General features: G+C 37.9%; 1 protein-coding gene across 1 annotated transcript; it reads left to right on the forward strand.

Moving 5' to 3' along the window:
• The first annotated feature begins 19,911 nt into the window (after positions 1-19,911).
• LOC118822362 (potassium voltage-gated channel subfamily A member 10) lies at positions 19,912-21,838 on the forward strand. Its single transcript, XM_036591377.1, is given in 2 exon segments — positions 19,912-20,835; positions 20,837-21,838. Coding segments are annotated over 2 exon segments (1,725 nt in total). The 5' UTR covers positions 19,912-20,112.
• The last annotated feature ends 682 nt before the right edge of the window (positions 21,839-22,520 follow it).

The raw sequence follows: 22,520 nt of genomic DNA on the forward strand, positions 1-22,520 counted from the left end.
TCCTCCAGCCAGCACATTAAGCCTTCATTAGGGCTCAAAACAAGAGGAAATGAAGCTAAAAACGGAACTACAGCTTCCCCCAGTGGTGCTAAATACGGCCGGCTTTAATACAATATACTGTAATACAGTATTATCAATAAGATACATTGTAATACAATACTGTGTCAGTCATTGTGCTGTAATCCAGTACACTATAATACAGTATGATAAAGTACATTATAATGCACACTACTAATAATACTTTAATACTCTGAGCTATGGAGTTTTCATACAGTACACTGTAATACTAAGATACAATGCTGTACATTTTAATACAGGATGCTTCATAGCAATACATTGTCATACAGTACAGTATGATACAGTATGCTATAATGGAGTGTGCTGTAAAGTCTATAAGGCGTAGTGCAGTAATACAGTACATTATGGTATAGCATGTGATAATAAATTGTGTTATGATTCAGTAATCTACAATGCAGTACACTATAATACACTATAATACAGTATATTTTAATACAGTACATTACAATACACTGTACTGTAATACAATACATTATGGTACAGTACACTATAATAGAGTGTGCAGCAATACTGTGCACTATCACAGCATTCTGTAGTACATTATTTAAAAAGATGGTTCTTCATGGGTTCTTTAGTAAAAGGAATGGTTCTGTTTAGAATGCTGATATTGTTCTCTACATGGTGAAATGGTCATTCAGATTGATGGAGAATGTGTTGTAAATGGTTCTGTATAGCACCAAAAAGGGTTTTCTATTATTACAAGCTTGACATTTTCACAATAGAAGAACGCTTTTTGGTGCTATATAGAACCTTTTTTTTTAAAGGGTTCTATATAGAACCATACACAACACTTTCTCCATCAGTCTGAGGTTTCACCATGCAAAGTCCCATTTTAGTATGACATGGTTCTATAGAGAACTCATGAACCTGAATAGAGCTATTACCTTTACTTAAGAACCCTTGAAGAACCATTTTTTTAAGAGTGTAATGGTATGATGTGGTACAACTATAGTACAGAGTGCTATAACAATATATTATAAGTACGGTGTGCTATATTATAAATACAGCATGCTATACCAGTAGGCTATAGTACAGAACTACATGCTATAAAAGTGTTCTAACCCCCATGTAATCTCAAATAGATGGTGGATGTGGAGGTTTGGTGGTGTTGAGGGAAGGGGGGTGTTACCCAGCAGGAAGCCGGACCTGTCCCTCGTCCAGCTAATGGACTTACAGCCCAGCTGTGCTCCAGCTGCTGCACATCCAAGTCTGTACTTACACTGCAGCTTCGCTTAATTCTCTATAATGAAGGCCTAATGCACCATAAGGGGTTTCTATAAGTACTAACGATTCACTGATTTAGATCTGATTGACTTCCTTCATCAGTTTTGGTTGTCTTGCATCGTCTTCGCGTGTCCAAATGTATATGAGCTAAAGGCCAGATGTCCACAGGATGTGTCTCACTGGTGCTCAGGGGCTTCTCTCAGCACAGTTGGGCTTCTATAATTATGTGTATGTGTGTGTTTGTTTGTTTGCTCCTGACTTTGTGAAGTCCTTTTTAAAAGACCCCGTTTTGAACTCTGTTCAATGGGTGGGGCCAAACTACAGCAGTTTAGCCCCACCCATTCAGTCTACAGCAGTTTAGCTCCACCCATTCAGCCTACAGCAGTTTAGCCCTGCCCATTCAGCCTACAGCAGTTTAGCTCCACCCATTCAGCCTACAGCACGTTAGCCCCACCCCTTCAGCCTACAGCAGTTTAGCCCCACCTGTTCAGCCTACAGCAGTTTAGCTCAACCCATTCAGCCTACAGCAGTTTAGCCCCACCCATTCAGCCTACAGCAGTTTAGCTCAATCCATTCAGCCACCAGCAGTTTAGCCCCACCCATTCAGCCTACAGCAGTTTAGCCCCACCCATTCAGCCTACAGCAGTTTAGCCCCACCCATTCAGCCTACAGCAGTTTAGACCCACCTATTCAGCCTACAGCAGTTTAGCCCCACTCATTCATCCTAAAGCAGTTTAGCAATACAGGGCACACAATCAGAATGGAGCTCATTTACATATATCAGTCTTCAAGGCACAATAGCAAAAACAGCCTGTTTAATTGTAAAGGATAAAGAAAGATTAGAAAGAATCATCATGTAATAAAGAATTAGGACTGTTTTCATACATGAAACCACACAAACCTCACAAAGTAGACTTGACCAAAAAAATAGGTATAGGGTTACAGTTATATATCATATCATCATCTCCAAACAGAACCTTTACAGAAGAACATAAAAACACTCTTCCCCTTTAAAACATCATTGTAAAGAGGTTTCATTCCAAGCAGTTTTGAAGCTTTTCTGTTGGTCCATTCATCATGAAATTTTCACATAATATAAAGGACAGCTGCTGTCTGATGTAGAACATAAACAATCGATAAAAATAGACATACATATTTTTCTAGAAAGTAGCAATATGTAAGACCTCACTAACTGAAAAGGTATAAAACCACATGCGTCAGGGGGAGGAGGGGGGCTAACTCATCCTCATTTATCTGTGTCTCCTGCGCTTTGGTTCTTTGTGTAATGAGTTTATTGACTCAATCGACCCATTGATGTAAAAAACACCATAAATCAGTGAAAGTGCAGAATGAACAAAAGCCGGACTCGAATCCACAGCAAACACACTTAAACCACCTTCAGTGGGCTGGTCTGTCTGATCAATCCATCGCTGTATTTACAGCAGCAGAGACACCAGCGGTCTGTGATCAGGTTTGGGTATTAAGCACTGTGGCAGGGACAAAATGTGCAAAGTGTATAAGAGAGCATCCATAGCGCAGCAGCTAACTATGGAGGGGAATTCACTACAGCGGAAAAACGTGAAATGTAATGCAAATGTGACACTACTGTTCCATAGTGAGATGCAGAATACATGACAAAACCAAAAATAAACCCTCTATTACACTGCTTTAACACTGCTTGACCTCTTTACTTTAAAACAGTGCATGAGGATTTACATTTTAAAATGAAATGCATAATTTGTGTGTGAACTGAATACAATCCGCTTTAAAATGTAATACACGCACAGCTATACTGCTTTACATTGTGCAGCATTTTACCTGATTTTCCTCTTTGAAATGCAGTCAGAACAGAGAAAACTGTGAAATATAATGTGCGCGTGACGTTACTTTTCCACAGGTGATTAGCAGAATATGTACCAAAATGAAAAGCAAAACCCGCACTACACTGTTTCAACTCTTTATTTGTAATTCCAGTGTATTTGCCTCATTGAAATTCAGCCAAAACAGTGAAATGCACACACTGAAATGAGGAACAGTCACTCTTTACACAAAACTCTTGGGAAACTGGGTGAGTTTTCAGATTTACAGATATGCTGCAGCACATTGTGAAGTTTTTCAAGAATCCAGGCAAAGTTACAGTTTCTAGGCTATGAAAGACCAACTGGGTGAACCAGTCTGCTACAGCACCACCCTGAGGCAGAGCAGTGCTGCAGCTCTAGTTAATTAAGAGCACCAAAGACAGAAGCTGACTGTGGGTGAAGCAGATAAACAATAAGCTTCACTGAATCTGGCTTTGAGTGTCTGTTTTTTTCTCCACAGACAGCATAACTTCATAAAAGCTCATTTTCACATACCCATGAGAATTTTGATTTTGAAACATTCAGGGGGTCCAAGAGGTCAATGACATTAGGCTTAAGTTATCTGCCTAAACTGAGAAATCCTGTGAAATATCCCCCTGGTAGTGGATCTCAGGAGGTCTCTTGTTTTTTCCCACTTGACAATGTAACAGCAGCTTGAAAACATGGACTGGAGTAGGACTGGAATGAATAGTGAGAGCAGAAGACCTGGACTGGATCATGGAATGATACTGACAACTGGGAACAGAGGCACAAAATAAATACAAGCAGAGTGGAGTGTAACAAAAGTTATGAAGAGGGTTTCAGCCTGGACTTGTTTTGAAACAACTGCTTAATGAAGACTGACCACAAATTACAAAAATGATGGTGCTTCAAGGGTTCTTTAGTAAAGAAATGGTTCAGAACCATGAACACTCAAAGTTCACTTATGCATGCTTAAATGTTTTTCTTCATGGTAACTTGTTCTTAAGATTGATGGGTAATGTGTTGTCTATGGTTCTACATTGAACCTATTAAAAAATTCTTCTATATAGCACCAAAAAGAGTTCTTCTGTTGTTTGATGTCAAGCTTGCATTCAATAGAAGAAACCTTTTTGGTGCTATATAGAACCAAGCATGCAATGCTTCTGTAAAGAAATTATGGTTCTAAATAGAATCATTCTTTTTACTAAAGAACCCTTAAGGAACCATATTTTTAAAGAGTGTACAGTTTGGCTAAAGAGGACAAGTGACTATTAATGGTGTAAAAACAAGTTGAAATGTGTAGAAACAGGTTGAATAATTGCATAATATTCTTACAACAATTTCATAATGAGAAATATTAGATGTATTGACTGTGTTTAAGATGTTTTCATTTGCTCATTTGCATGTCACTTTTTGCATTGTACTTTAATACAATTACTCAAAACAAGTAAAATGTCAGGAAATAAGTTAAATAGTCCTATAATAAGCTTACAACAAAATGGTGAATATTAGACATATTAAATAGATTTAGGGTCATTTCACTTGCCGAGATGCTGTTCTTTGCAGTGTGCAGTCTCATTTAGCATCTCGTTACGTTGGTCAGAAATGACACTGTTGGCCTTTACGGGCAGCAGCTGTCTGATTGGTTTATTGGAGCTTCTCCAGCTCCTTTAATTGCGGCGGTGGTTCTGCAGAGGCTGGAGTTCATCTGGGAGAGAAACGATCCTCAGCTTACAGCACCGAGCCAACACCAACAAATTAATCTGCTTAACAGGGTCAGCCCCGAAAAACACCTGCTCTCCGGAACAGAAAGCTGTAACTCCTCTAACTTATACATACATACACTGAATTTGCCCTATGTAGCGCTATGTTAATAAAATAACTAACCTACACAAATGGAATCAATCAGCAGAGACATGTTTGGTGTCTGAAGTTTACTTCTTTATTTAGGAAGCTCACACCTCACCAAAGAGCCTGGCTAAATCATCACACACCCACCTCAAAATGCTTCATGAAGGGGAATTCCACCAAACTTCCTGCATAACTGAGTGTTTGTGATGTAAACAGAGTGATTCAAAGAGGTTTGGTGTGAAATGCTTCAGATTTCTTTACAGTGGTGGTTAGAAGCTGTGCGAAACGTAAATGAAAAGAAAATGCTATGATGTGCAAATCATGTAAACCCTATATTTATTTGAAAGTAGTATAAAGACAACATATCAAATGCTTAAACTGAGAAATTTCATTGTTTTTTAAACATATATGCCCATTTGAATTTGATGGCAGCAACACGTTCCAAAAAAGTTGGGACAAGGGCATGTTTAGCGCTGTGCTGCATCATCTCTTCTTTTAGCAACACTCTGTTAGCATTTGAACTGGGGAGACCAATTGCTGTAGTTTTGAAAGAGAAATGTTTTCCCATTCTTACTTGATGTAGGATTTTAGCTGCTCAACATTTCGGGTCTCCTTTGTCGTATTTCTCATTTCATAAAGTGCCATATGTTTTCAGTGGGTGACAGATTTGATCTGTAGCCAAGCCAGTTTAGCACCCTAACTTTTTTACTTTAGAGCTATGCTGTTGTAATACTTGCAGAATGTGGTTTGAGGTTGTTGTGCTAAAATAATCAAGGCCATCCCTGAAAAAAGCCTGTAAATATCATTCAGCATTAATGGTGCGTTCACAGATGTGCCAGTCACCCATGCCATGTGCACTAATGCACTCCCATACCATCACGGATGCTGGCTTTTGAACTGTGTGCTGATGACAAGCCTGATAGTCTTTGTCCCAGAGGATGCAGTATCCATGATTTCCAAAAAGAATTTCAAATTTTGATTCGGCAGATCACAGAACACTTTTCCACTTCACAGTCCATCTCAAATGAGCTCTGGCCTATAGAAGGCGGCGGCATTTCTGGATCCTGTTTATATACGATTTCTTCTTTACATTAAATATTTTTAACAGCATTTATGGATGCAGTGATGAACTGTGTTTACAGACAGTAGTTTTCAGATGTGTTCCTGAGCTCATGCAGTGATTTTCACTGCAGAATCATGTCTGTTTTTAATGCAGTGCTACCTGAGGGCCCAAAGATCTTGGCTAGCCAGTACTGATTTTCAGCCTTGTCCCTTGCATACAGAGATTTCTCTGTATTCTCTAATTCTTTAATGATATTATGTGCTGTAGATGATATCCCCAAGTTCTTTGCTATTTGATGTTGAGAAATGTTATTCTTGTATTGTTGTACTGTTCACTCACACAGTCTTTGACAGAGTGGTGAAACCCTCCCCATCTTAACTTCTGAAAGACTCAACCTCTCTGAGATGTTCGTTTTATACCCAATCATGTTACTGACCTGTTGCCAATTAACCACCAGATGTTTTTTTTAAGCATTACACAACTTTACCAGTCATTTGTTGCCCCGTCCCAACGATTTGGAACGTGTTGCAAAATGTACATATATTTTTCAAAAAACAATAAAATTAAACATTTGATATGTTGTCTTTGTACTATTTTCAAATGAATATATGGTTTAAATTATTTGCACAGCATTGCATTTTGCTTTTGTTTACATTTTGCACAGTTTACCAACCTTTTTGAAAGTGGCGTTGTGTATATATATATATATATAATTTGGGTACTTTGTATTAGGACAACAAGTATTAACACATTTTTTTACTTTAGAACTAAACTGCTGTAGACTGAATGGCTGAATGGGTGGTCCTAAACTGTTGTAAGCTGAATGGGCACAAATGTGTTCTTTTCATGACATCACAAAAATACTAAAATCAACACAGGCTGTTTTTTCCTGTCTACTTTCGATATATGGACTGTATGGACTGGAGAATGAGTGGTATACATACATACATACATACATCTTCTAAACCGCTTATCCTTCTGGGTCATGGAGAATGAGTGGTATGATTTGTCATATTACAATAAACTCTTTATTTAAAAAAATGAAGAAAATTCAGTTTTATATAGGCCCTTTAAAATGGAGTGTTCTGCCTTATAGGCTGGATTTGAATGCTTGATTTATATTTTGCAGTATGTTTGCGGTGTTGCAGACTTTATCTTAAAAATTTCATGATAGATGTTTCATCTTCTCGCTGTGGTGTTTTTCTCAGTTTGAATGGTCAGATAAATCAACTCAGATAAAGCAAATATCTGCTGGACACATTCATCACAGTGGACACAGTTTACAGCAAATGTATAAACGTCACTAACACAACATGCCACCATGATAAACAGTCAGACATATCGACACCTCATCCTGCAAGCAGTGAGAGAGAGAGTGGAAAAGCTTTCGAGAGTGTGTGTGTACTAAATGCTGGACTGGATTTTAATTATTCAAATACATTTATTCTTTATTCTTTATTTTTAAAAGCTTGTAGACAGAAAACAAACATACTGCAGTTTACCAGTTTACCATTATTACTATTATTATTAATAATAACACAAAATATATAATTAACACAAAACTACACATGGCTCAGTGAGGCTAGCAGCTCTACATACCACAAATAATAATAATTTACATAGTCCATACAAATAAGTTTCCTTTAAATGGATCATTCTACTGAAAAATACAGTATTCAGATCTTAGATATTTACAACTATTTTATTTTATTTTATTTTATTATGTTATGATCTATTTTAATAGAGATAGTAATAAGCTAAATATATACACGGTCATCATTTATAGGGTACTTTCTATCGAGAGGTTTCTGTCCCAAACCATAACCCCTAAATTAAAAAAAAACAAAACATTTTTTTTTGTTTGTTTTCTTTTAAAGTTAAGTTGAAAGATCTTGATTGTGTAAAATTTTTAAATGTAAATGTAAAAGGATTTTAGTCTAAAGTCCAAGATCAGTTAAAAGTCCCAAATATGTTTCAGCTCTGACTCTGAACCAGTTTGTAAGATATCTTCACTGTACTTTTTTCACTCCTGACTGAACCTGAAGCTGGAGTTGTGCCGTCCGGTCTCTCAGACGAGCCGCTCTGCTCTGGTGTTGGTGTGTAAGTGAGTAGTTCCACTCTGGGAGGTTTCAGTGCTGTGTAAGTGATCAGGGCTGCTGATGTAAGCACTGATCTAAGGTCAGCTCCGATTTCAGTGCTGTTCAGGTCAGACACGCTGGAATGTTTCACACACATCTGACACACATTTTACACATGTTCTACAGACAGTGAATCGGGAGTTCACACGCTGTTATTCACTCTACATGCTGGTGGTCTGAGATGCTGCAGGCCAGGGGATGGGAACTATAAAGTTAATAATGTGTTTACAATTATGATGGTAAACTTTCCTAAAAAAAAAATAATAATAATTTAAACAGATTCATTTTTTGTCCAGGGATCTTTATTCAAAATCCCATCATCAACCTTATATATTGCCAAATCAATAAATCCCCAGAGCAATTTTCAATTTACAAAAAATCAATCTAAAAATAAAGAAGCAAAAGTTTCAATTCATCATTCAATAATTTTTAAACCATCAATCTATCAACAAAAGTCGCTAGGCTAAATGTGAAACAGTGACACAGTAGAGTGAAGCTGGTTGTGGTGCTAATGCAAATGTTAGCCTGCTAGCTGCTAGTATTAGCAGCTCCACTTTACTGTCTTAGCACTCGTTGCTAGTGCTAGCTTAGAAAGCAGGCTGTCAGTTCCATGTAGGGACAGGTTTGATTCCTATGATGTAGCCTGCTTGTTAGGCTAGCACTGGCACCACAAACAGCTCAAGTACTAGGTACTAGGTACTAGGTACTAGGTGCAAGTGCAAGTGCTAGCTTAGCTAGCATGCTAACAGTTCCACACACCACAGAGCAAGTTTAATCCCTGTGGTGTAACTTGGAGGCTAAATTAGCACTGGCACCACAACCAGCTCTACACTACTGTCTTAAGAGTCTAGCACTAGCTTAGCTAGCACACTAATGGTTCTAAACACATCACAGAACGTTTGATTCCTGTGGTGGAGCTTGCTTGCTGAGCTAGCACTAGCACCAAAACTACTCACTCTATTTACGTTAACATAGGCACTAATTACTATCAGCAAGCTGGCAGTATATAAACAATGAAAGGATGAAACAAAATCAAGTTACCACCAAATGTGCAGTTGTAAGTATACCTGAAAATTTAGAATTTGATTTGATATGTCTCGATTCAATACATTTTTTGATAGAGCAAAACTAATAACTAATATGACCCAATTTGTCCCAATTTAATGTTTAGCCACAAGATAATGTTAGCCCCAAGCTAACACACTAACCACAACTAACATGCTAGCTATACAATGACACAATAATTTCATAATATAGTTATTATTATGATACTGTAATGACCCACTACTGGCTGGTGCAGGATTTTATTCTCCGTACCTCCATTCTTTTTTTCCCATTTCATGGGGGTATCTAAGAACAAGCATCAGAACGTAATGAAGTATAATTACTAGTTAACCATGTGATATTTACAACTTTCCGACGAGCAACTGACTGCAACATTATAATGACTAAACAATATGATATCTAATAATAATTTAAAATAATTTGAAAGCCAGAGGTTTGCTTTTAATTCTGTTTCAATAATCAGATTCATTGCTGGGAGAAAAGAGCCAAAACACAACTCACATCTTCCACTTGCAGTTACACATTTCCACCAGAGAGGTCTCCAAGTGCAGCTTATTAGTTAACCCTCTGTGGTCTGAGATCATTTAATCAATTTACGCATATCTTCTCAAATCATCCTTTAAAGGCTCTTCATATAACATAATCCTCATATGTTTTATATCAAAATGCTCCAATATCTTCATCACTACTTTCCAAAACCGCTGCAGCAACTTCAGCAGCTGTAAACTCTCTGCACGCCATTTCACATGTGTCTCCGATGTGGACTAAATGAAGAATAAAGGGTTTCCGGCATGATGGGTGATTAGTGATTTCCTGAGTGTCCGTTGGTCAGTTTTCACACAGAATGTAGACAGACATACGAATCCACCAGTTCCACATGGTGAGAGGCAGATGATGTGTATCTCAGCCCCTCTTCATAGCCTCATAACTCCGAATGTGAGTCACGTACGATCTCGTGATAAGATGGAATGGAAAGGGCGACTCTACAGATTCAGGAAATGTTTGTACTGTATTTCTGTGCTGGATTATCACAAAGATACAGAAACAGATATAGAAACAGAGAATTGGTTATGCGGGTGAGTTTGTGGACCCCAGAGGGTTAAAAAACAAATGTACAAACGTCTTGAATGTATATTATCTACCATAAATTCCCTACCTGGGTTTCCAGCAGCCCCAGATATCCCCATGTTGAAAATTCGCCATCACGACAGCTCTGGTGTGAGTGTGTGTGTGTTTATGTGTGGTTTCTAGTTTCTGTGCAGAGTAAGGTTACTGACACAGCGTTAACTGATTGAGTCACTCTCAGTGCAGATGGATCACAGTCAGGACGCAGAGCCTCATCACCACACATACATATCAATACTCACCTGGAGACCCTTGCTTAGGTGAGACACACGTGTGTGTGTTGGCATCTGGGTGAGTGTGACGGATGTCTATGTGTGTGTGTGTGTGTGTGTTGGCAAACTGTTAATGGAGTTAATTAATCTGAATGATGTGTGAACTGCATGTGCTCCAGTGCAGCAGTATTTCTTTTAGCAGCTGTAGTTTTTCAAATGTTCCTCCCACCTTCAAAATACATCATCAGAAGGGGATTTTCCTCATCTTTGAACTGTAAAATCTCAAATAGGCTTGTTCGATAAGAAGCATTTTGCTTGTTGGCAAACTGACTTAATTGTAGAATAGTTTTGAAACACACTGTTTGCTTCTGTATTTTGTCCTGTAGTGTTTTAACCCACCTGCTCTCTTCAAATTTACTAACATCTTTATCCTTGAGATTAGCAATTTAAACCTCCATAAAATTATTAGAGTTAAAATTCTTACCCAGTTTCAGTGGCAGGTACTTTATTTTGTTGCAAAAAATCATTCAATCATTTATTTTCTGATGTTGAATATTGAATTGGGCCAAATTGACCCCAAAGATAATAGACAGATTAATACCATTATAGTACTGTACTGTATGGCCCCACATAAACACTGACACTCAAACGTTTGGAATTTTTACTATTATTTCATATTTTCACTCAAATCCTAGTCAACAAAGGTTAACTCAGTTTTTTAGGGATTTTGGCACCAATAAAAAGTTAATCAAGGACTATTAATAATACTATAATTATAGCAATTTTAATCATTCTAAATCTTTCTTAATGTTTTTCTTCATTTATTTTACAGCTCCCTACTAATTATTTAGTTTGTATTAATTATACAAACTTGTGAAGATACACAGGACTGTACATCGTCACTGTTCAAAGCAAAAAAACCAAACCAAAACAAACCAAAAAAGCATGTATCTAAAATTACTTAAAATAAAACCTCTTTACTTACATCAAAAAGAAAAAACTTTTTTCATCTTCTCCTGTACTGTTACACTTTTGGAGATACATGCTTTTATTTGGACAATGAAGGATCATTTTATACTTCTATCTTTTATATTATTTTATTCCAACATAGACTACAAATTTTTGAATGATAATGTACGTCTGTAGGCTGTTCATTTACACCAAACCAGAGAGTTTTAGTTACACTGTTACAGGCTTTAGAGCAGTATGAATATCCAGTGTGGCCACTTATTCTCACTTTATGGTATAAAAAAAGGGCAGTTAACGTTAAATTCCAACTGACGTAGTTTCATGTGAAATAGTTCAGATTTATTCGCAGTGGTGATGATAGGAACCAGGGGTCGCCATGACTACAACACAAATATAGACATTTTATTTACTATCCAAGACCCCCAGTGAACCTATACGTATCTTCTGAGTTATGTATGGAATGTTGATGATGGGAAAATAGTGTAAAATCTGAAATAATATGTTTTCTTTGGGGATTATTTTGCCTCATAGCACCCTGCATATTATGTATCCCTCCACCATGAATGGATTTTAAGACGAAAATCTTTTCAAAACTATCATAAAACAATGTCTCAGCCATCAGGCAGCATATTCATAACCATTTAATGTAATGACTTTCTGTGAGGGAGCTTTTAGAGGTGGACAACTGGTTCCTATCACCACCACTGTGAACAATTCTGACTCGGTGAGATTCTGTAGAACAGAGCATTCACCACAGACAGAGCAGCAATGTGATTTAAAATGACAGTTCAGTGAAAAATCAAATTTACAAAAACTTTCCCCTTGTCATTTTATAATCTCAAATAGACTTGATTATGTGGTTTTTGACACAACATGATTCACTGATCTGTAAACATGGATTAAGGAAGTACTGTTCATATCTATTCACCCTGTCTGAAAATGCTCTGTTAGAGCATTAGAGTGTAATTAAGCCCTGCCTCCCGATGAGCCCAGTATGCTCTGACTGGTCAGCCTCCAGAGTGGTTCTGCCCCTCCATGTTCCACCCCTGTCCTGCAGTCTGCAAACAGACCCTTCTCTCCTGAGCGCTGTGGCTGTTTTTCCAGCAGCGTCAGTTCTGCCGTATTAGTTTGATCCAGAGTTGATCCTGAAAGTCAGGTCAGCGTCTTCTCCACACGACTACAACACTAACCACACTCTTCCTCCTGCCGCTGTGCGCAGTGTGAGGGCGTGCCGAGCTCGCCGGTAGGCGGGCAGTAAGGACTGTGTTACGAGATTGCGTCATCTTGTAATAAAGGAAAAGGGAAGGAATTCCAATAAGGCGTTTCAGGCAGCTGAGTAAAGTAGTTTCCGTGGGAGAGAGTTTCTCCCTCTGGAGGGAACTTTGAGCTTTGCAGAATGTTTACATGCATAGAAAGATACAACACACTAAAGGAAAGAGAAAAACAAGGCGCTTTCTAAAAATTTGCAATGAGACAGAAATGTTTTGCTTGCTGTTCTTGTGAGGCATCACTGCATGACTGTCAATTTCTTGAAAAGAGTTGAACTGGAACAGATGAATTGGAAGGTGGAGCTTCAGTGACAGTCTAAACATTAAGGAGAGATTAGTGATCAAATACCCTGAACTGTGTTTTTATAGATCAAGATTATTATGAAACCAAAAATGTCTTTATTTATTAATTTTTTATTTAAAGCTTATTTTTGTAAGCCGTGCAGAACTTTTTGTCTGCATATGGAAATGATAGCTAACCATCTATGCTAGATGACTTTCTAAATGCTACCACAGCAGATTGACAGCTGCGATACTATTGTTATTTAGCCACTAGAAGATGTGCAGGCAAAAGCAGTAGGTAATTTTGTAATTTTGAAAAAAAATTATAAATTGGAAAAAGTATCGATAAATATCCATGTTTTCACAATTTATAACTATTTTACAGTCATATTTGGTATTTCTAGGACAGTTTCCATTCACGCCTGAGCTTTAAAGCTGCAGTGGGTGATTTTGCAGAAATCAGGAAGTGTAAGCCAGTTTTAGAAAATACACAACAGAAAAAATCCTGCCTCCTATTTTCAACCCTCCTTCCAAAGCCGCGCCCCCAAATCACTGGAGAGAGGCACGTAGCACGTCGAGTTCATCACCGTATCTACTTCACCTCTCCTAAGAAAACACATAATTTTCTCATAATGGATGTAAACAACACTCATGGCTATCTAGCTACATCACCTCATTTGTAAAATTCACCATTCCAAACCGATATGGACTAACATAAGATAAATGCCATCAAACAGTACAGACATTGTTGAAAATACACACACAGATTATACACAAGATAAACACAGCTGGCTAGCTCACATCTACAGCTTAGCTAACATTAGCACTGGGCTAATACAGAATGTAGATACATTAGCAGCAGCTATGTAGACTACATAATTCAGGAAAATCACAAATTCCTCATAAACAAAACAAACCAGATAATCACTGTCCAACAGAAAATCAGCAGTCTTGGCGTCGCTTTCCATCCTTTCAGCTCCCTCAGGTTTTGTGTTAACATGAAACCCCGGCATGCACTGTGTTTACAGGACATTTTATTTGGCAGGACTTCATAGAGGAATTTATGATTTCCGTGAAATATATAAATACCTGTATATCTGAAAAATTGAGATGTGCAAGTTCAAATATATGTTAATCTTTTACAAGCTTCAAATGTCTTTTTTCCAAAATGGCCAAAAATTATACAGGTCCATATACCTGTTAGCCTGGTGCTAACATACTACTAAAGTCCCATAGAGAGGCTAGCAGAAATTAGCATTATTTTAGAGGTGTATCTTTCCCTCATTTTGGCATTTATGGCCTGACCTGAAGGCTTCAGTCTAATTGTCACAGCTCACCACTGTTATTTGGACACATTCACTGTTCTCAGCACGCACTGTTCTCAGCATGCATGGTTCTCTCTTTTGCTGTTCTGTTTTTCTCTCATTCTATTTCACTCTTCCCCTCTCTCTCTCTCTTTCTCTCTCTCTCTTTTCTAACCCATGTGCTCTGTGTTTTTCTCTTCTCTCTGGCAGTGTGTGCTTGGTGGGGGGGTGGATTACTCATTATTGGCATCTTTAATTAAACATCTTCTCTCTGTGTTGAGGTATTGCTTCACCAGCTCTAATGCCAGCAACGACAGCACCATGAATGTAGACCTAGAAAATATCTTCTTTGCCTCAGATTGATGGAAGAACAAAAGAAACAACACTCAGCAGTAGAGGAGTTAATGAATCAGCCTGAATGCTCATTATATTTATGTGCACACTTAAAAATAAAGGTGCCTAAAAGGGTTCTTTGCATTATGCAATGGAAGAACCACTCTTGAATCCCTGAGGAACCTTTCAGTAGTCACGTTTCCATGCAGCCTGATAACCTAAGAATAATTCATCTAATAGGTCAATCAGAATACGTCTATGTATACACCTCAGTCGGAATAGGCTAGCCTGAGTGAGGCCATTCTGAATACAACTGCTATCTGCTTAAAAAAGATGGATAATCCTGTAAATAATCGGTTAAATAGAAGAATAATAACTGTGTGAACGCCTGTATCAATTGGAAAGTTTAAGTAGGTTTTGCGTGTGTGGATTTGCATCATAATGGAAACTTATAACATTCAGAATTGAATATGGCAGAAGACAGAAACTGGTCTGCTTTAAACTTTAAAAGACTTTTAAAAAATTGTTAGCAATTGGATGGATGGTCTCAGAATGTTGCAGCACATGCCGTCTTCCTCTCGCCGCTTCTTTAATAAGTACATGTGAAGAATGTTTTCCTGAGTCAGTCATCATTTTTAAGCAATTAAAAACACAAGCACGCCAACTGAAAACTCAGTAACTCACTGCTGCTCGTCTCACTCTGACTGGACTCACGTGATGCTGGTTGTCATGGTAACGTCTACACAAAGTGGTTCTCTACGCATGTGATTTTGGATCTGATTGCTTGTAGTGTATGTAAACAGACATTTTTAGCAGGTTGTTGAGTAGAGTGTGCATAAACACCTCAGTGTTGTATAATCGAGATAAATTTAATTGTATTAGTGCAAATGTTTGCATGTAAATACAGCAAGTGAGATGTTGGAGTAAAAAACCTCTACAATATAGAGAACTCATAAACTGGTATAAAATCTGTACATCATTATTTCTTCACACTCACTCATCTCTTTATCAATCATGGTTCTTTAGGGAACCAGAGGTGGTTATATTATGGCATAACTCATAGAACCCTTTTGTGGCACTTCTTAATCATGCATGTGACCAATGAAGGGTTTTACTCAACGCAATTGAGAATTATAATAAGTTGTTTGCATGAGTTAAAGCAAAAGGTCAGCAAAAAAAAAAAAAAACAATTTTACCCTTAATCTCAAATATTGATGATCAGCCAAAATGTTTGACAATGTCAAGATGATACAAATGCTGCACTTTTCAGCAAGAACGATACAGCATTTAAAAAAAAATCTGCTAATTTGACTAGTGGAGTAACTGAATATAACATCTATTAGCGTATTGTGTAACTGTCAAGTTGCACAGGAATTATGTTGCACGCAACTCACATGCAATTGGTTGTATGAATGTTTCATCATGTAAACCCAGACTTATAAACATGTTTAGGTGGATTCTGACACTCTCTGACACACTGATTTCTATAAACATGGACTAAAGTATTTGGGTCATTGACATGATGTTATTTTTTTGTGTCAATTATTTTCCAAAAATGAATATAATAAATACATGACATATATTAAATTATTCATCTGTACCTCTTTTATGTGAAAGAAATTTCAGTCCATCCAAACAAAATTCATTTTAGTTTCTTTTTGCCTCCAAAACGCTAAGGATGTCAGCTGCTGCAATCGAACAATTATATATGTTGATTGAGTGAACTATCACAAAAGGTAATTTAGTTATAAAATTCTGAATAAAATAGTTTGACATGATTTTATGTTTGAAAACTTGAAAATAAAAACCATGTTCCAAAAAAAGGCAACTTTAATTTATTTGTGCTTAACTCACTGAAAAACATTTGGCCACAACTTCTTACTTTCCTAAATGTCAGGCAGCACAACCAACATAAAAACATGTCAACATGTTGACATGTTTTTATGAAAGAGGGGCCAGGGTATTGCATCATAAAGAAGACCCCAAGTGAAATGGTCCAATGCCAAGGTCACAAATTCAGTAAAAATGTGGTGTTTGAGTCGTTGTTAGAGTGGTTCCGTTTACAATGACAAGCGTGACTTCAGGAGAAGCATGTAAATGTGGAATTGTTATAATAATGTTTATTTATCTGAAAAAATGTAAGTATAAACTCAAGTTGAAGGTCAAAGGTTTCTACGGGTGTCTAAGTCTAAGTCTAAGAACAATTTGAAATTAGTCTGAAAAGTCAGGCAGCGCAACCAGTCAGTTAGAAGGAGCAACCAGACAAGCACAGTTTAATTACTGAAACAGGCAATTAAAGCTTTGATGACACTCACTATATTTAAGATAGTAATGCACAGAGATATAAAGGCAAATGTATATGCAGATATAAAAATGCACATCATGTCTTTTTTAATAAGATCTTTAAAAATTGTCATTTTGAAAATCTTATTTGTTGTTGACCCATATATGTGTGGCATAAGGAGAAAATATTTAGCTGAACTATCACTTTAATGTGGGAGATTCCTCTCAGCAGTGATGCTTTCATTCCCGTACGCTTGTATAGGAAGAAAGTTATAGGGTTGTATTAATAATTGATGATGAGGAGAGTTCTTCTCCAGAGTGCCCTCAGCACTAACCTCACTAAGCCTTACACTTCCACACCCGCCAATGCGGGTCAGCGGAATAGTAAGTGAACTGGAGGAGCGGTGTTTGTTTTCCTCTCCACCTTGTCCTCTACTGTCACCCAACCAGTCTCTCTCTCTTTCTCTCTTTCTCTCTCCCTCTCTCTCTCTCTCTCTCTCTCTCTCTCTCTTGCTGTTTCTATTTCTGTCTCTTCCTCCTCCTACACTTACTGTATCTGTGACTGTAGGTGACTTTCTGCCTCTGTAAAATTACACTCTAATTAAAAGAACGAATCGGGTTGTTTTACTCAGTGAAAATAAGTGAACACATCCTTAAATATGAAAATTTTCTGCAAATTTTTAATGATCACTTTATATTTATTTGTTGAGTTTCACCTATTGGAGAAAAAAAAAAACATAAAATATAAATAAAAAAATTCATAAAATGTGTCATAACCCAACTCGCACCACACACGGAACGAAAATGTGGACTGTCTGAGGACCAGTTTGAGAACCACTGCACCAAAGAACTTTGATATGGAAGGTTCTTTAGAGGACCCTTTTAATAAGGCTTTCTACGAATTTAAGGATTCTTTTTAGAGCCTTTATATTATGTGGAGTTTCTTTAAACTAAGAAGGTTTTTCACACTCATAAATTTCATTTATGGAAAAAAAAGAAAGGTTTCTTAGGGAACCAAAAAGTTCTTTTATAGCATTGTGGAAGGAATCCTTTTTGACATTTTTCATTTTTAAGAATGCAAATAATTGATATTTACTATAGACAAAGACAAAAGAAGGACTGAATTCCTTAAACCCTTTCTCACGTCTCTTAGTTGTACAGATGTCTTTTCCCTTTAGTTAATAAGATAAGATAAGATGACGCAGTGGATCAGACAGCAATGAAATCTAGACTTATGAGCACTGGATTATATGAAGACATTATTCTTGGGTTGAGAATTATTTATCTGGTAAAGTGAGCATCCTGAATGTTTAATGTCTACCACCTTGACAATGGCTAAGGGTGTACCTCAACGATCAATTCCGGGGCCTCTGCTTTTTTACTGTATATGTTAATAGTCTTTGTCAAAATACGCCAAATGCAAATGTTCATTATTAAGCTGATGGTAACATCTTCTACTGTTCAGCACCTACTTAAACCAAGCTTTGTGTAATCTACAGGACTTATTACCAAGCTTTGTGTAATCTACAGGACTTACTGATTATACAATGCAGACTTTATAGTCTTAAACTTGCTTTAAATGTTGACAAAACTAAAACAATGTTGTTTACAAATTTAAGAAAATGCCCTTGAACTTTCCATTTGTCACTTCTTTAAAGGGAAATGTGGTTGAAAATGTGTCTACATATAAATATTAGTTGGTATTAGATACGTATTTGACATTTATGTCTTATATTATGTACTTGGTAAAGAAATTGAAGCTAAATTTTATTTTAGGAATAAGTCTTGTTTATCATTTGAAGCTAAAAAAGAAACTTGTTTCTGCTAATTTTTTATGAGCAATTGATTAAGGAGATGTTATTAACATGCACCTTTGTACTGCTTATCCACATTAGACACTGATTATCATAATGCTTTAAGAATTATTACTAATTGTCAGTCGATTTCTCACCAGTGTATTCTTTACAAAAGAGCAGCTCTGTTCTCATTGACTATATGTAGGCTGATTCATTGGTGTACTTTAATCTATACTTCTTTACTTGTTTTATTACCTTGATATCTTTGAAATTTTATATATCTAAAAGGAACTGTGAATTTGGTCACTCAAAATGTCTATCTTCTGAAGATTGCCATCATATGTACTGAATTAGGAAAGCAAGCTTTGTTATGCTGCAACATCTTATTGGAATTTATTACAGAAGACTTTTATCATTTAATGGTTCCAAAAGCATTTTTTAAACAGTGGAAGTGGGTAAAACTGTCCATCAGTGTTTTAAAAGATCAATTTTGGGTTGTTGATTTTTCTGTTTTATGTTTGTAATTTAAGGGGACATTTTGTTATGTGTTGCTGCCTGTCTTGGCCAGGACCCTCCTGAAAAAAAAAAAAATCTCAGAGAGTCTGATTAAATAAAGGCACTAAGATAAGATAAGATAAGATAAGATTCCCAAAGGGTAATTTAATTGTTCCATATTTGTACTGTGTTTACCTCAGAAAAGCACACTGTCTCTCTCAGTGAAATTATTATATACATTATGTTAAATTCAAAGCTTAATTTATGTGTAGCATAATTGTGTCCTTGCTTTCAAAATAAATAAAGCAGTGGTTCACATGCCTCACAAAATTAACTTAACAACTTATTTGGGGCCATGTTAAAGGTGCCGAAGCTAAATATCTGTCATTGCTTACAACATTTTTGGAATCACTCTGATTCTGACACCTCCCGAAATATGATTCCTCTCCTTCAACAGCTGTTGTTCTCCCCTCCCTACAGTTCCCAGGAACAATATTCTGCACACATCAGCTCTCTAAGACATCATGTCCTGGGTTAAATAACCGCGTTCTGTGCCAAGGCACTCTCGTTTGTTTTCTCTTTTACAAATGGGGGCTCGTCCGGGATATTATAGACTTCTTTCTCAGTTTGGGTTTATTTAGAATTGAGTTCATAACTTCTCTCTTTTTTAATTTGCAGGTCTCTGTACTTAGACGTTCTCTCTATGTGATGACTGTTCCTGTGAGGCTAAGTGGTGGATACCTGTTTAACAATCTGACCGGTGCTCTGTTCCAGCTGGAGGTCTAATCTCTTTGGATGAATGTCAGATGACTGTCCAAGCAGGAAGAATGGATGTGGCCTTAGTCGACTTTGAGAATCTAGAGGATATAAACAGCAATGTGGACGAGCTGGATGACCCAGACTATCCTAACGAGAAGACAGCCTTGACTGTAGATATGCCAGAATGTGGACTGACCACCAACCACATGTGTACCCAAAGGATTTCTCCCTACAAGGAGAAATGCCAGCAGGTTCTTGGGGTGCCAGGGTCACCTACCTTACCTGCTCAAACCAGGAGAGGGCGTGCAAGCTGTGCAAGCCTAATATCCAACTGGAAACTTTTACTAAACAGTGAAGGGACTCAGAGCGAGACCATTTTCAGCAAACTGGCCAAAGAATGCTGTGAGGATCTGTTTGTGGATAAGAGAGGCCTTGATGATGGCGATCAGAAGATCATCATCAACATTGCCGGCCTTCGTTTTGAGACACGGCTCAAAACGTTGGACCAGTTTCCTGATACTCTGTTGGGAGATCCTTTGAAAAGGATGGACTACTTTGATCCAATGAGGAATGAATATTTCTTCGATCGCAACCGTCCCAGCTTTGATGGGATCCTGTACTACTACCAGTCAGGCGGAAAGATTCGTAGACCTGCAAACGTTCCCTTGGACGTCTTCGCAGATGAGATCATTTTCTACGAGCTGGGGAACGAAGCCATGGAGCAGTTCCGTGAGGAAGAAGGCTTCATCAAAGAAGTTGAGGTTCCTCTGCCCTTCCAATGAGATCTACAGACAATTCTGGCTGCTTTTTGAGTATCCTGAGAGCTCCAATGCGGCTCGTGCCGTTGCCCTGGTTTCCATCTTTGTGATCATCATCTCCATTGTCATCTTCTGCATGGAGACTCTCCCTGAGTTCCGCGAGGACTTGGAGATCTTTCCCACTGTGGGAATGCCATTCAACCGAACAAATGATGTAGGGTTTCCTTCACTTTCTCCACCCAGTGCCACCCCAAAGACTATCACCTCCACCTTCTCAGACCCTTTCTTCATCATCGAGACAGCCTGCATCATCTGGTTCTTCTTTGAGCTCTGTGTCCGCTTCCTGGTGTGCCCAAGCAAGCGCGAGTTTTTTAATAACATCATGAACATGATCGACATCATCTCCATCATCCCATATTTTGTCACCCTGGTGACCGAAATGGTGACCGCAACCAACAGCTCCACTGGAGGACAGAACATGTCTCTGGCCATATTGAGAATCATCAGACTGGTGCGAGTCTTCAGGATCTTTAAGCTCTCACGCCACTCCAAAGGTCTGCAAATTTTGGGCCAGACACTAAAGGCTAGCATGAGGGAACTTGGGCTGCTAATCTTTTTCCTTTTCATCGGAGTGATCCTCTTCTCCAGCGCCATCTACTTTGCTGAGGTGGACGAACCTAACACGCAGTTTGTTAGCATTCCTGATGGATTCTGGTGGGCTGTGGTGACCATGACTACAGTGGGCTACGGTGACATGTGTCCCATCACGCTTGGTGGTAAAATGGTTGGCACATTGTGCGCCATCGCTGGTGTGTTGACCATCGCCCTACCCGTACCAGTCATCGTCTCAAACTTCAACTACTTCTACCACCGGGAGACAGAGCAGGAGGAAAAGCAGCCTCTAGCTGAGTCTTCTGAACAAGCCCAAAAGTCAGGAAGCACCACAAAGCACGGCAGTACCACCTCTCTGAACAAGGTGAATGGCAACTGGCAGAGTGACAAATCAAAATACTGACAGCGCTGACAGTCACAGTAGTGTAAGATTTGGACAGAATTATTTGTTTTGCACATTAATAACTGGTGTAATGTACAGTTGCTCTACAGTAATATATAATTACTCTGCCCATCAAAGTTTGTGGAGTCCTGTAACTTTTCAATAGCATTAAGCAGCTCCAAAGATCCTTTTGGGTATATTTATCTTCAACACTCAGCCATTCCTTGGTATGAGGAGCAAGTTTTGCCTAATTAATGATTCGACAGTTGTCTTTTCCAAGCTATTGTTAAAAGCACATGTTGAAACTCTTGTTGAAAAGCTTTGTAAACCAATGCAAATTGGGTTAGATCAAAAATGTGGACAGTCTGGGGACTGGCTTGGGAACTACTGGTTTAAACATCAGAAATATGATTGCTGATGAGTGATGATGTTTAAGGATGCGTGATAATTGTCAAATAATTGTCAAAAGAAAAGATAGAAAAGATATGTAGAAGAGCAGAATGTTTTAGGTTACTGCATTTGTAATCTTACAGAAATAAAGAATATTTTTCTTTGTGATGCTAATCCAAATACAATCCCTATTTCTGCATTTTATAAATGTTTATGTATTAGCATTAGCAGACTCGCACATGTAAAATATCAGCTGCCAATTCCCATATTGGTGCATCCCTAATGACATCACAATGAGGGAATAACGTGGGTG

This window comes from Colossoma macropomum, unplaced genomic scaffold (assembly GCF_904425465.1).
Source record: "Colossoma macropomum unplaced genomic scaffold, Colossoma_macropomum, whole genome shotgun sequence".
NCBI classification, from domain to species: Eukaryota; Metazoa; Chordata; class Actinopteri; order Characiformes; family Serrasalmidae; genus Colossoma; species Colossoma macropomum.